The sequence below is a fragment of the Callithrix jacchus genome, chromosome 1 (assembly GCF_049354715.1).
Source record: "Callithrix jacchus isolate 240 chromosome 1, calJac240_pri, whole genome shotgun sequence".
In the NCBI taxonomy this organism is placed as follows: Eukaryota; Metazoa; Chordata; class Mammalia; order Primates; family Cebidae; genus Callithrix; species Callithrix jacchus.
Window position 1 is genome coordinate 42,428,806 of NC_133502.1, and position 14,498 is coordinate 42,443,303.

Genomic DNA, 14,498 nt, shown 5'->3' on the forward strand with positions numbered 1-14,498 from the left:
AAACCACTGCAAGCATGGCTGCTTATTGAGCATAAACTATGATGCATACTTAAAATATATTATATCTAAGCCTCAAAGCAATCCTAAATGGTTAGAATCATCACGCCTATCTGACAATGAAAAAAACAAAGGGTCATCAAAGTATTTACATACATTATAGTTTAAAAAAGTTAAGTAATTTGCTTAAAATTTATACAAGATTGCATTGAATCATTACATCAAAGTATAAATTATCAAAATATGATATGTAATGTAATCTACTAATATGTTCCCTAATAGCTGCAAGAATCCACTACCTTTTTCCCCTTTATGAAAACAAGATGGTATTTGTTGACTCCCTTTACTCACTCCCATTGTTCACCAGGAGTATTAAAAACATAATTTTTGAAGTTTCTCAGTAACTAAGATTTGAAACTTGTAAGTATTCTTAATAATCACTCTTTAAATTTAATTAAAAACACATTGTAAGTTTCAGTATGTATGAGGTACAAAATAGGATACATAAATATGTACCCATATTTATGAGGTGCAAAATCTCTATCTGTCCACCAGCCACCCAACACCTGACTTCCTTCTCCAGAAGCAGTAAGTGTTAATAGATTTTTCCTGGTCCTGATATAAAGAGCTACTTACTTCCTTTTGTATAACTACATTGTGGTATTCTGTAAGTGTATACTCATGATTTACAATTCTTTTAACTACTGCCTAAATGTCAACTATACTACAGTGAATAAAGTGGTAGATGTAGTATTTGGAACCTAGCAAGTGTACTTGCAGGATGACGTATTGGAAATAAAATTCCTTGATTGAGAGCAAAGTGTGGCTGGGCATGCCTGTAATCCTAGCACTTTGGTAGGCTGAGGCAGGCAGATCACTTGAGGTCATGAGTTCGAGACTAGACTGGGCAACATGGCAAAACCCCATCTTTAACTGATTCTTCTGCCTCAACCTCCCAAGTAGCTGGGATTACAGGTGGGCACCACCACGCTTGGCTAATTTTTTTGTATTTTAGTAGAGACAAAGTTTCCCCATGTTGGCCAGGCTGGTTTTGAACTCCTGACCTCAGGAGATCCACTTGCCTCAGCCTCCGAAAGTGCTGGGATTACAGGCATAAGACACCGCTCCTGGCTGAGAATAGGTATGGTTTTATTATGAAGTTAATGTTCATTTATTGATTTGGAGAATGGAAAATCAGTCACATGACTGTGACAGATGTTGCAAATATTTTTTTTATTTTTTATTTTTTTTTGAGACAGAGTTTCGCTCTTGTTACCCAGGCTGGAGTGCAATGGCGCGATCTAGGCTCACCGCAACCTCCACCTCCTGGGTTCAGGCAATCCTCCTGCCTCAGCCTCCTGAGTAGCTGGGATTACAGGCACGTGCCACCATGCCCAGCAAATATTTTTTCCGAGATTGCATTTGCATTTTTTTTGACTCTTCTTATGGTAGTGATGTCATACCAACATTCTTCATTTGTAGGGAGTCAAGTTTAACAATTTATTACTTCTATAACTCCTGAGTTGCAAAGGCCTTTTGTAATTCAAGATTATAAAAACACTGTCCTATGGCTTCTAAGGTTTTTAATGGTTTTACATTTAAATCTCATCTTTATGTAATTTATCTTTTTTGTAAGTATGACATCTGGATCTCAATTTTCTTTTTCCCCTAGCTGGCTAACTTAGTGGCCTGTCACAATTCATTGTCCTTATTTAGAAATGCACTTTCTTAATTTTTCCATATAAGCCACAGACCTTATTTGTCTGATTTTTTTAAAAGTCTTATTGGTGTTCTATTTGGATTACATTAAACGTATAGTTTAACTTAAGGAAACTGATATTTTCACGAAAAATAAAATTAGTTCTCTATGTACACTACCCCAAAATTGAACTTCAGATGAAGAAAAGGTGTAACATAAAAAATATAACTATAAACATTTACATGGAAGAGTAAATGTACAAGAATAGCCATTAATAATTGTAAAAAAGAAGTTTAGTGTTGGTTTGCCAAGTTTCACAAAGTCCTTTGAAAATTCTGACATGAATTGCACTGAATTCATATATTAATTAAGAAAGAATTAAATTGATGGTACATCTAAAATTCTACTTTTAAAAATGTCATTTAACAACATTACAATCCTAAGCAGGGAGATTTTTCCCTTTGCTTATTGATATTACATGTTAAAAAAACAGATAAATAACTTTAGCTATTTTAAGCATTTTAGTAAAGCCTAAGTTTATTTTGAGTTTTACATTCCCAGATATTATTCTCATTCATTCATTCATAAATCTCTGTTTCTGTAATGTCCTTTACAGTCCTGAGCATTAGCTCTATTTTCTGCTCAAGGGTTATTTTTAGTGGTGTCTAGGAACACATTTTTTTCCCTGTCTTGATTTTAAAACTATCATAAATATTTAAGGTTGGCTGAAAATTAGGTTCTGAATAAGCAAGGATTTACTATGACTTCAAAGAATTATGAATAAACAAGCTTCCTCTTATCTGGCAGTTTGAAAATGAGGTCTTCCAGTTTATCTAATATTCTAGTGAAAAATTCATTGGAAAGATATCAACTTGTGAAGAACAAAATTCAGTTAGTAAAGTTTCACAACAAAATTAAATTGGACAAATTATTCTAGGATAATATTAGTTATCATAGCAAGACACTGTTCTAAGTTTTACAATGCTTATTTACAAACATCAAATAATCGAATCCTCAATGATTTAATAGATACTTTTAGGTATTAAAGTATCCCATGGCCTTTGGATGAATATCAGCCACAAATGTATGGACAAGTAAGAAGGTTTGGGTGTGAGAGTGTAAGATATTGCAGAGCTTACAATAAATATAAAATAGTCAATTTTATGATCAGACTTACTTTCCCTCCAACTTTACAAAACCACACAGTATCTAGCAAGTCATAAATATAAGTTCTGATTTACTGGCCAATAGCTTGTGTTGTCTTTTAAACCTTAATAGTTTGCCTATAAATCTTATTCTAGAGCCATCCCTAAAATCATATATATCCGTAAAACTACATAAGAAAAACTGACATAAACACAAAATCAAATGAATCTTTAGGAGACATCATATGATTTGTAAGTGGAAGTGTTACATGTAATAAAATATAAAACATAAAGTTTTTATAGGCACTCCAATAAAAGGAGGTAATTTATATACCATGATCTTTTATATCATGATCTTTATTTTTTTTAGATATATTAAAAAAATTTTTTTTTGAGACAGAGTCTCACTCTGCCATCCAGGCTGGAGTACAGTGGCATGACCTCCTCGGCTAACTGCAATCTCCGCCTCCTGGGTCAAGTGATTCTCATGCCTTAGCCTTCTGAGTAGCTGGAATCACAGGCATGCACCACCACACACAGCTAATTATTTTATTTTTAGTAGAGACGGGGTTTCACCATGTTGTCCAACCTGTTCTCAAACTCCTAGCCTTAAGTTATTCACCTGCCTCAGCCTTCCAAGACTGCTGAGATTACAGGCACGAGTCACTGTACCTGGACCGATACCATAATGTTTATTATAAGACATACTTCCACATTATAGGAATGGCTTCTTCAATATAACATTTATTAAAATTCCTCCATAGGCCAAGTTTATAAAATTGATGTGAATTCAGAAGTATCACAATTTGAGCGATTCTAAAAGATTTTTACAATAGGTTAATTATATGAAGACTTGCCTCAAATTTTAGTTTTATGTATTGCATATACCTCATATTAATCTGATCTTCATTTAACAATTAAAAGACCCATTGAACTTAATTTCAAAAGTTTATTAGTATGTGAAGGATATGGAGAAACTTTCTGTACCATTTTAGCAACTATTCTAAAATTATTTCAAAATGAAAAGTTAAAAAATTAAGGTAGCCACGGTTTTTACTCTCTATATACTCAAACCATTGAAAATTTAGAATGTTTAATGAGGTAATGATATTTACCATAATGCCTATCACTTATTTTCCTTTTCACAAAGCTATTAAAAATCAATATTGTTTTCTATTGATAAATTAAAGATAAATCATTCTCTCTGATACCTTTCTTCCAACACACATACTTTAGAACATACAGATTTGGGAAAAAAAAAAAAAAAAAAAACCTAGAGAGTATACAATGGTACAACTGCTTTGGTGTTACCTTTGGCAGGTTTTTAAAAAGTAAAACATTTATCTACCTGATGATTACCAATGCCAAGAGAAATAAAAATATACACTTTCTCAAAAAATTATATGGCAGCTTTATTCATGATAGTGACAAACCGGAAACCACCAAAATGACCACTGACAGTTGAATAAAATATATTCATACTCAGCAACAATAAGGAGTGAACTACAGATACAACAACAAAGTGTAATGGCAGAACCTGGACACAGAGTATTTACAGTCTAAGAGGAGCAAAACTAATCTGTGGTGACAGAAACCAGCAAGTGGTCCCTCTTGAGTAGCAGTGGTTAAGAAGGACTAAAGGGCCGTAAGGAAACTCTCTGGAGTGACCAAACTGTTCTATACCACATTTTCAATATACACAATAGTTGCATGTTGTAAACATAAATTATACCTCAATTGAAAATTATTCTCTCCTTAAAATCCATTTTCTAAATGAAAATGTAACAGAAACAATGATGGAAGAGTTTTAACATTTCTATTTTCATAATGCTTACCTGTCGAAGAGCTGATCGTGTTTTTCTAAAGCATCCTTTTCAGCCATCACTGCTCGTTCCTTTTCAGCCACAGCATTATCCCTTGCTTCTCGGAGATTTCTAAAATTTATAACATGCATTTCAGTTATTTCAAATGCCTAAGTATCCATCTTTTAAAGATTCATCAATGTCCTTTCTCAAAGATAGACTATCTGATAATCTTAAGGGCCCCATCTGAGAAGCTGAGGACCCAAAGTACACACTATATAAACTACCTGGCTTGGTTCAGTGTCTCTAAGAGCAGGATACACCAGTGTAGGTACAAATACGGTCTATGTGTCATGCTACCCTTCTCTGCATGGGTCAAAGGGTAGGCTAACCTGTTTGTATATGCAGTAATTTATGTATTCTTTACCAGAATCCAATGAGATAGGTGTAATTACTCATATATCCACTAGAAAACTGAGATTTGGGGAGGTTAATAAATGTTCCCTAAAATATTTTAAGTGAAAGATATTTTGTGGAGACTCAAAATAAGAGTGCAGTTTGGGATATGAGCAAGAGAATAGTTGAAATGAAGGACCTTGAAGTCTTAGTTATATAGGAAGGAAAGGGAACACAGGTTGACAGACAGGAGAAAGTAGAAGGGACAAAGAATTGGAAGTCTTGATAAGATATGACAAATTAAGTGACAGCGTAATAGTTGTATAAGCAAGATGGGAAGACTAGAGACTGCTGTTGGAAAATGGTGATTTAGAGGTAGAACAGTACTTTCAGCGGCAGAATTCCGGTGGCTAAAAAGACAGGATGTGAAAATCAGTATGGCTAAATGAAGTAGAGCTGAGATGAAGGTCAATATTCATGTAGGGCTCAAGGAAGTATGAGGCTAGGGTATTGGAAAAGTCATATACTTAACAGTGCTGAGGACAGTAGAAACTGAAATTGATGGAAACAATACATTTAGAGTCAGTTAAAGGGAGTGTTCAAAAGCTGGAAGATAACAACAATGACTAATTGGGAGATTATACAGTTAGGCATGAGCTTCCAAAGATCAAAACGTTGGCCTTTTAATCAAGATGAAACCTTGAATCAAGAAAAATACCAACATTAAGTTTCTTTCAGATAGTCACTTCTTTTTTTTTGATCTCCTTCTCTAGCAGTTACGACATAAATAAAAGGAATGTAACATAAATAATTTTGCTCATTTAATGCCAACAAAGCCCTTATATTTATTTTCTAACCTACTTTATAGCTGAGTAAACTGAAGTTTAGAGAACTCATGTACCTAGCCTCGAGTCACACGGTCTAAGAGGGCCATAATTTGAATCCAGTTATTTCTTACCCAAAGTCAGTGCTTTTTACATCATGCCACACTATGTCTCATGAAAAACTGGATTGGAAATCATAATTTGTTTTTATTATTCATATAGAATGTGAGTAGGGAGTCATGAAAGCCTATAAAGTTTAAATAGATGTATCTACTGAATATTGGATAGAAAAGCCTAGTAGTCATACTTGCTGTACCAGTACTCAATCTAGCCTTTCGCATGATGATGATGTCACAAGATCCTTGGGGTGTCACTTAACTGGAAACCTTTGTGGCCGGTGGCGCCTTTGCCCGAGTTATGCTCAGGCTTACTGGGCTTGTTCCACCTACTCGGCTTCATAGGCTGTACTTGGCTCAAGCTACTGGCCGAGATGCCAAACTGGCACAGGGCAAGCCAGGCATAGAGCGGCAAGGGGTACGTGAGCAAGTGAGCAAGTGAGCAAGTGCGGGATTCAACCATTGTGCACAGCCAGGCATGCTGGCTATAGTGGGAAAGGCAGCTCCAGGTTCCTTGTGATACTGCAAGCAGCTTCCACTACTGGCACCAGGGAATGCAGTGGTGCCCAGAAGCTTAAAGACACCAGGAATTGCAGAGCCCCAAAGAGATGTCAGAGCCCTTGTCTGGGCAGCTCCTAGGTCTAGGCTCCTCAAAGGGGTGCAGCTCTTCTCTCCTTCCCACTTCTCTCCTTGTCGAAATGTGGCAAGTGAGGGGCATGTTTCATCCCTGTTTGTGTTACAGCTCTTTCAGTCTCACCATTCAGTGGGTCCCAAATTCTTGTCCTGTGTCCAGGAACAATGAGGTACATGGACAACTGGAGAGTAAGGCAAAGAGGTGCTTTATTGAGTGACAGTACAGCTCTCAGGAGATGCAGATTGGGTAGTTCTTAACTGCAGGCAGGCTATCCCAATGTCTGCTCAGCTCTTGGCTAAGAGGAGACCCACAGTGGGCAGCTTCTCTATGCAAGCAGATTGTTCAGATGTCTGCTCGAGTGTTTTGGGGCGGGGTGGGTTTTGTGGGCTTCAATGGGGAGAATGCACAAGCTGATTGGTCCATAGGTGTCCATGGGTGGGTTGGGAGATAAAAGCACCATAAGTTCTCACTCCAGTCTGTGAAACTGGCAGCCCAGCTCCTGTGCTCCAGGCTGTCCCTGGCTTCAGGTGGGGCTTCAATGGGGACCTGCCCCTTTCTGCCCAGGAGACTGTCTGCCTTCTGGCGCCGTCAACCAGCTATACTCTGGTGCCTAGGCTGTTGGTGCCAAAAGGTGCCTGCAGGCCTGTACTAAGCTGCCCTCATTCCCCATGTTGGCAAGCCTCCCTCTCGTGCTTGTCAGTGTACAAAGTCTGAAGAGAGCTGAGGTGGCAGGGAGTGTAGGAATGCCTGGGTCTGTAGCTGTGTCTGGGCTGCTGCAGCAGTGCCTTGGAGGGCTCCTGCCCCTCCAACTAGGAAGGGATCGGGGTTTCTGCCTGTTTCTGGCTCTTGCTGGTTCAGTAGAGCATGCAGCCCTGGTGTCTTTACAGCAACTGCTCCAGATGGGCCACTGCTGCCACCAATATTAACAACAAATTTAAAACTTGAAACATGTCAACCATTTGAGGTTTGTCAATAAAATAGCTTATAAGCCAGAGATAAAATAGACATTTTAGAATTGTTGGAGTACAGGTGAAAGAGAATAAACTACTTTTGTGGGTTGTTATCTACGTGAAAGTACATTCTAAAGTAGCTATCACAAAATGACATGTTGTTATTTTCTGATATCAACCTGATTGCAACAACCTTCAAAAATTTTCTATTCTCAAACAAACTGAAACATGAAAAATTAATGTTTTAGACAGCATAAAATTCTCACAGTGTATTAAGCATTTATATACTTTTTTCTTTCTAAATGATCTAAATATTTTAGTCAGCAAATCACTACAAACTGGTTTCAATTTTCATTTCTCAAATATAGCCTCATTATTCTATATGTTATTTCTGCAGCAGAATTCCAAGTAGATCACATTTACAGTACTAATGAATCATGAATGCTCAATTGGTAGATGGAGAAGCTTCAGTTCCATTTCCTTTCTTGCAACAAGAGACATTAGAAATGAAAACAAGACACAGAAAATAAAACCTAGAACAAGCTAACATCAGGGCTTGTGAAAGGAGGTATGATTAGAGGGTACTATGTTAAGGCATGTTCAAGTATGATTAGAGGGTACTATGTTAAGTACTAAAGCATAAACAAAATTCTAGGGCCACAAAGAGAAGGAGTTGATTATTTACTAGAGTTAAGAGAGGTAGGTGAATAAAGTGAAACATTTTTTTAAGAGACATGTAAGTTGGGCTTTAAAGGACAGATACGTAAAGCAATTCAGAAAGAGAAAACTGAAATCAACTGGGGAATGGGTGGGAAGAAGCTAAGGCTTCTACCAATAGGTCCTCTCATAGGTGTTTGTGGGTAACATTTCCGTGTAAATCCAATCTCTTTATCAAGTACCACACCTTCCAGATGCAGTCCACAACCTGCATACTTTAGTAAAAAGCAGCATAATTCCTTATAACAAATACATACTTTCTTTAATATTATCAATTCACATGTTTCATATGAAGTCTGAGAGAAATAAACTGAATGTATTCTTCCATTGACAGTAACAGTAATAGCATACTGTTTACCACATGCCAGAAGCCATTCTAAGCACTTTACATTATCATAACTCATTTAATTGTAAGGACAATCCCACAAAGCAGTTTTATCATTACCTCTATTTTACAAATGGTAAGACTAAAACACAAAGAGGTTAAGTATTAAAGTCATACAGGAAGTATGCTATAGAGCCCAAGTGTGCACCCAAATAATTTGGCTCCAGAGTCTGTGCTGTGAATCATACTATGCTGCCTCTTAAAATTTCCTTTGCTTCACAAATGTTTTCTCCTTCAGAAATTCCGATATTTTGAGATTTATATGACCACCTCAAGGCACCAACAGATGTGAAATCAAAATAAGTCTTGAAAGAATTGTGAATATATTATACATTAGCTTTCATGGCTCAGAGTATGTAACATACTCTTTCAAAAATAAACTTGATAAAATACTAGATGTATTCCTTCCACAGATAAGACAGTAACTTTCATTTAGCTAGTAAGTAATCCATTTCTAAATGTTAAATGCATTAGAAGATATAACAGAAATACAATGACCAAACATATTACAGGAATTCAAATATTTTTCAAAAGAGAAACTGGAATTGATAGAAGTTATCTGTAGCATGTACAAGCTAATGAAGCTCGAGTTTTAGTACAACCAAACTAAGTGTATAAGCAAATGTAATTATAACGAAGAAGGATCAAACAAGTGTTTTAAGATACAAAAAACTGAATATATCATCCTTAAAATACTTTTATAAATTTAATGTTAGATTCCAACACTGTTTTTCATGATTCTTTCATGTTGTTTCCTAGCAACTTTATGTATCTTCCATATGCACATACTTTGTGTATATGTCCTATCCTCCCTATGTTGTGGGTGGAAGACATACTGAGAAGAAAGATTAAAAAAAAAGGAATTTTTTTTTTTTTTTTTTTGGTCTTGCTCTATCACCCAGGCTGGAGTATAATCTCGGCTCTCTGCAACTTTTGCTTCCTGGCTTCAAGCGATTCTCCTGCCTCAGCCTCCCGAGTAGCTGGGACTACAGGCATGTGTCACCATGCCCAGCTAATTTTCTGTATTTTTAGTAGAGATGGGGTTTCACCGTGTTAGCCAGGATGTTCTCAATCTCCTGACCTCCTCGGCCTCCCAAAGTGTTAGGATTACAGGCATGAGCCCCCAGTCCTGGCCAGGAAAAGGAATCTTAAATCAATACTATGTGAAATGCAAAGGGAAAGTGAATAGCCTACTTTTATAACTAGAGAGTGGTTCAAATAATGTAGTTTTTAACCTGGGGCACTTTTTAGAATAAAAAAGGGTGCTATTAAAAATTATGCCAGAGAAACAGGCATAAACTAGTACTTTCTTAGACAAACCAAAAGATATAGTTACTTATATTATAACATGTAAATGAGAAACTTAAGAAGTTCTTAATCATTTACTTAAATAAAAGGGTTTTAATATTATAGTAAAATAGACATAGTTCATATGCAATATAGTGTCATTTGTGCAGCAGATAATTTAATACACAGAAGTTTATTCAACAGTAGCTCACAACTAAAACTTGAAAACCCCACGACATAACATTCATAAGATTACCATACAGGGTAGAATGTATTTTCCTAGTACTAGATGATAAATTTCATAGTACCAATAGGCTAAATCTAAATTTACATCTGAAAAGTCGTAAGAAAAATGTCAGAAGAATGAGAAAAACTTCAGGAACCTTTGAAATTCTAACAGTATCAAATCAGAGTTTGGCAATGTGAGGAGTATGTGTCAGCCTGAATAAACATCCCTAATGCCTCAGAACTTATAATTTACCAAGCATAAACAGTGAAAAAAAAAAAAAGGCTGTCAGAAGAGCTCAGCAGGCGCTACTAAGCAATCATCTCTTTCTTCTGTCTTCATGTAAAAACATTTTTGGCTAATAAAAGTAAATATATTTTTCTAGTTAGCACAACAAAGGATTAAAATAGTCTGTTTTATATGACAAGCTTATTTATAGGAAAAGTGTTTGAATTTATCACCTCTACCTCCAAAGTCTTCCTGGACACAACATAAACCTGCTCATTTCCATATGTGATGCCTTTGCTTTTAAGATGGCATAAAATAGAAAGGTTGCAATAGATTATCTTTTTTCTATTCAATGACTGATAGTTTTACCTTTATCCTAGATGACTGAAAAGTCAATGAATAGGATATAGAAACAAAATAAGCAAAGTGGAAATCTTATTTAATAACATTTCTTGGGAGGAGCTATACATTTTAACAGTAGAAACTTTTTGAGATCACAGCTGAGTGAAAATGCTACACTTTCCTATTCTTTTATTATAGTTCATGCCTTGGTTTAAAAGTTTGTGCCCTCCAAAACTCATGTTGAAATTTAACTGCTATTGTAACAGTATTAAGAAGTGGGACCTGACAATGGTGATTAGGCCATGAGGGTGGGATTGGTGTCATTATAAAACGGTGAGTTTGGCTCCCCCTTGTTCTGTCTCCCACCATCTTGCCTTATGTCATATAATAATGCAGTGAGAAGGCCCTTGCCGGATGCCAGCACACAGATATTGGACTTCCCAGCCTCCAGAACGGTGAGCCAATAAACATCCGTTCATTATAAATTACCCAGTCTCAGGTACCCTGTTATAGCAGCATAAAATGGACTGAAAACAGTGCTCAAGCAGATTTTTTTTTTCATTTCTAGATATGAAAACTTAGGCACACAGTTGATAAACACTGAACCCAAATTATGGTTGAAAAATAATAAACAATTTAAGTAACAAAATGCAAAACACTTGCTTAAGTCCATTAATGTGTTAAGGTTTACAAAGTAAGTGACAGAATAAGAGGTAACATATCAAAATGAAACAGAATGAATCTGGTAGATGGTTAACTGAGTAACTACTATAGATCTGTCACTATACTCAGTCCTGATCAAATTCATTGTAAACCTTCGAGTAGGTTTTCATCTAAACCAACATGAAGGTCTTAGGGGCTTTAGTAAAAACATCTTTACTGGAGAATGGTGGCAAAAGACATTTATGTGGCCAAGAAACATATGAAAAAAAGTTCAACATCACTGATTATTAGAGAAATGCAAATCAAAACTACAATGAGATAGGATACCATCTCACGCTAGTCAGAATGGTGATTATTAAAAAGGCAAGAACAATAGATGCTGGTGAGTCTGTGGAGAAGCAGGAATGCCTCTACATGTTGGTGGGAATGTAAATTAGTTCAACCATTGTGGAAGACAGTGTGTCGATTCCTCAAGGATCTGGAACCAGAAATACCATTTGACCCAGCAATTCCATTACTGGGTATACACCCAAAGGAATATAAACTATTCTACTATAAAAAGACACATGCACATGCATGTTTATTGCAGAACTATTTATGACAGCAAAGACATGGAACCAATCCAAATACCATCAATGATAGATTGGATAAAGAAAATGTGGTACATATACACCGTGGAATGCTATGCAGCCATGAAAAGGAATGAGATCATGTCCTTTGAGGGACATGGACGAAGCCAGAAGCCATCATCCTCAGCAAACTAACACAGGAACAGAAAAGCAAACACCTCACATTTTCACTCGTAAGTGGGAGTTGAACAATGCAAACACACGGACACAGGGAGGGGAATAACACACACCAGGGCCAGTTGTGGAGTGGGGGGCAAGGGGAGGGAGAGCATCAGGACAAATAACTAATGCATGCAGGGCTTAAAACCTAGATAACCCATTGATAGGTGTGGCAAACCACTATGGCACATGTATAGCTATGCAACAAATCTACACATTCTGTATTTATGTCCCAAACTTAAAAATAAACTAAAATAAAAAAGAAAAGAAAAGAAAAATAAAGTCCTGTTTGCTAACTTCAAAAATTATAAATGCTTGGCTGGGAATGGTGGCTCACAACTATAATTCTAGCACTTTGGGAGGCTGAGGTCAGGAGAGGATTGCTTGAGCTCAGGAGTTCAAGACCCAGCCTGCACAACACAGTGAGACTTTATCTGTGTGTATATATGTATATAATTATAAATGCTTTTATAAAGTTCTAATGATACATACTTGGCCCTCAAGCATGGAGTGTGGTTTGCAAATTCTCTTAAAAGACAGAGATTCTCCATCATTGTCAGCAAACTAATAAAGAACAGAAAAACAAACACTGCATGTTCTCACTCATAAGTGGGAGGTGAACAATGAGAACACATGGACACAGGGAGGGGAACATCACACATTGTGGCCTGTTGGGGGATAGGGAGATGGGGTAGGGATAGCATTAAGAGAAATACCCAATGTAGATGATGGGTTGATGGGTGTAGCAAACCACCAAGGCACGTGTATATCTATGTAACAAAACTGCATGTTCTGCATGTTCTGTATCCCAGAACTTAAAGTATAATAATTTTACAGAGTTTCTATTTTAAATAAATTACCTTCAAAATTATAGTTTTGATAGGAAATCTTTGATCAGTTTACATAGCCCTGACCAGTTAAACAGGAGTGTGAACTACATTGCAGACTCAGATGTATCTAGTTTATAACAACAAAATATTTGTAATAATCATAGGCAAATCACAGTTGATGTCTCGACTTCCTTATCTGTAAAACAGGGATTTAATACCTAAACTTCATAAAATGCATTTAATTCTTTTTTACAATGTATGTAAAGTGTTGAGTACAATGCTTGATGGCTAACAGGTACTCAACAAATAGTAGCTATTGTAGTATGCTACCTAAATATGAACATCTAAATGAAAACGTGATGCTTATTTAAAGGTTGATAATTATAACAGTTTCCTCAAATTTTTTATTGTATAAAATAAAAATGATCTTTTTTTTTTTTTTTTTTTTTTAGAAACAGTCTTGCTCTGTTGCCCAGGCTGGAGTGTAGTAGAATAATCTCGGCTCACTACAACCTCCACCTGGGTTCAAGCCACTCTCCTGCCTCAGACTCCCAAGTAGCTGGGACTCCAGGGGCACACTACCACGCCCAACTAATTTTTTGTACTTTACTAGAGATGGGATTTCACCCTGTTGCCCAGGCTGGTCTCAAACTCCTGAGCTCAGGCAATCTGCCCACCTTGGCCTCCCGAAGTGCTGGGTTCATAGGCATGAGCCACCGCGCCCAGTTGAAAATGACAATATTTTTAATGGAATCCTAGGAAACCAGAGAAGACTGTTAGATGGGCTTTAGCAGCTTAGGGCCCTCTTCTGCTACTCTGAGGGGTAAAGGAAGTAAAATGTGGGGCACAGCAGAGAAACATCTCTAGTAATAAGCTATGTGATCTCAGATAAGCACTTTTGGGCTTGGTCAGGGCTGCCACATCCATAAAAGATCAGAAATTGGGCCAGGCACGGTGGCGCATCCCTATAATCCTAGCACTTTGGGAGGCCAAGATGGGTGGATCACCTGAGGTCAGGAGTTCAAGACCAGCCCGACCAACATGGTAAAACCTCGTCTCTACTGTAAGTACAAAAATTAGCCTGGCATGGTGGCACATGCTTGTAATCCCAGCTACTTGGGAGTCTGAGGCAGGAGAATCGCTTGAATCTGGGAGGTGGAGGTTGCAGTGAGCCGAGATTGTACCATTGTGCTCCAGCCTGGATGACAACAGTGAAACTCATTTGTCTCAAAAAAAAAAAAAAAAATCAGAAATTAATTTTCTTCCTTTCTAAATTTTGTCTGTATTCTGGAGCTGATGGTCATGCCTTATCACCAATCACTCTGAGACTACTGAAGTAGAAAAGCTGGAGTCATCCCTCATGTTCTTTTCCTGTCAATCACCAGATCTTGCCAATTCTCATACCTAAATATTCTTTAAATTCATCCATTATTTTCTCTTTCTACTTCTCATTTTCACCTAAACTGTGC

General features: G+C 36.9%; 1 protein-coding gene across 8 annotated transcripts in view; it reads right to left on the bottom strand.

Moving 5' to 3' along the window:
* The window catches only part of PIBF1 (progesterone immunomodulatory binding factor 1), a 256,111-nt gene that overhangs the window by 188,268 nt on the left and 53,345 nt on the right, over nucleotides 1-14,498 (bottom strand). For all 8 annotated transcript variants that reach the window (XR_013526041.1, XM_054252534.2, XM_078348275.1 and 5 more), the window contains one exon: nucleotides 4,677-4,775. Coding sequence is in view for 7 of the 8 variants with exons in the window: in XM_054252534.2 (XP_054108509.2) it covers nucleotides 4,677-4,775 (99 nt within the window). In the remaining variant the exon portion in view is untranslated. The remainder of the gene's footprint in view (nucleotides 1-4,676; nucleotides 4,776-14,498) is intronic.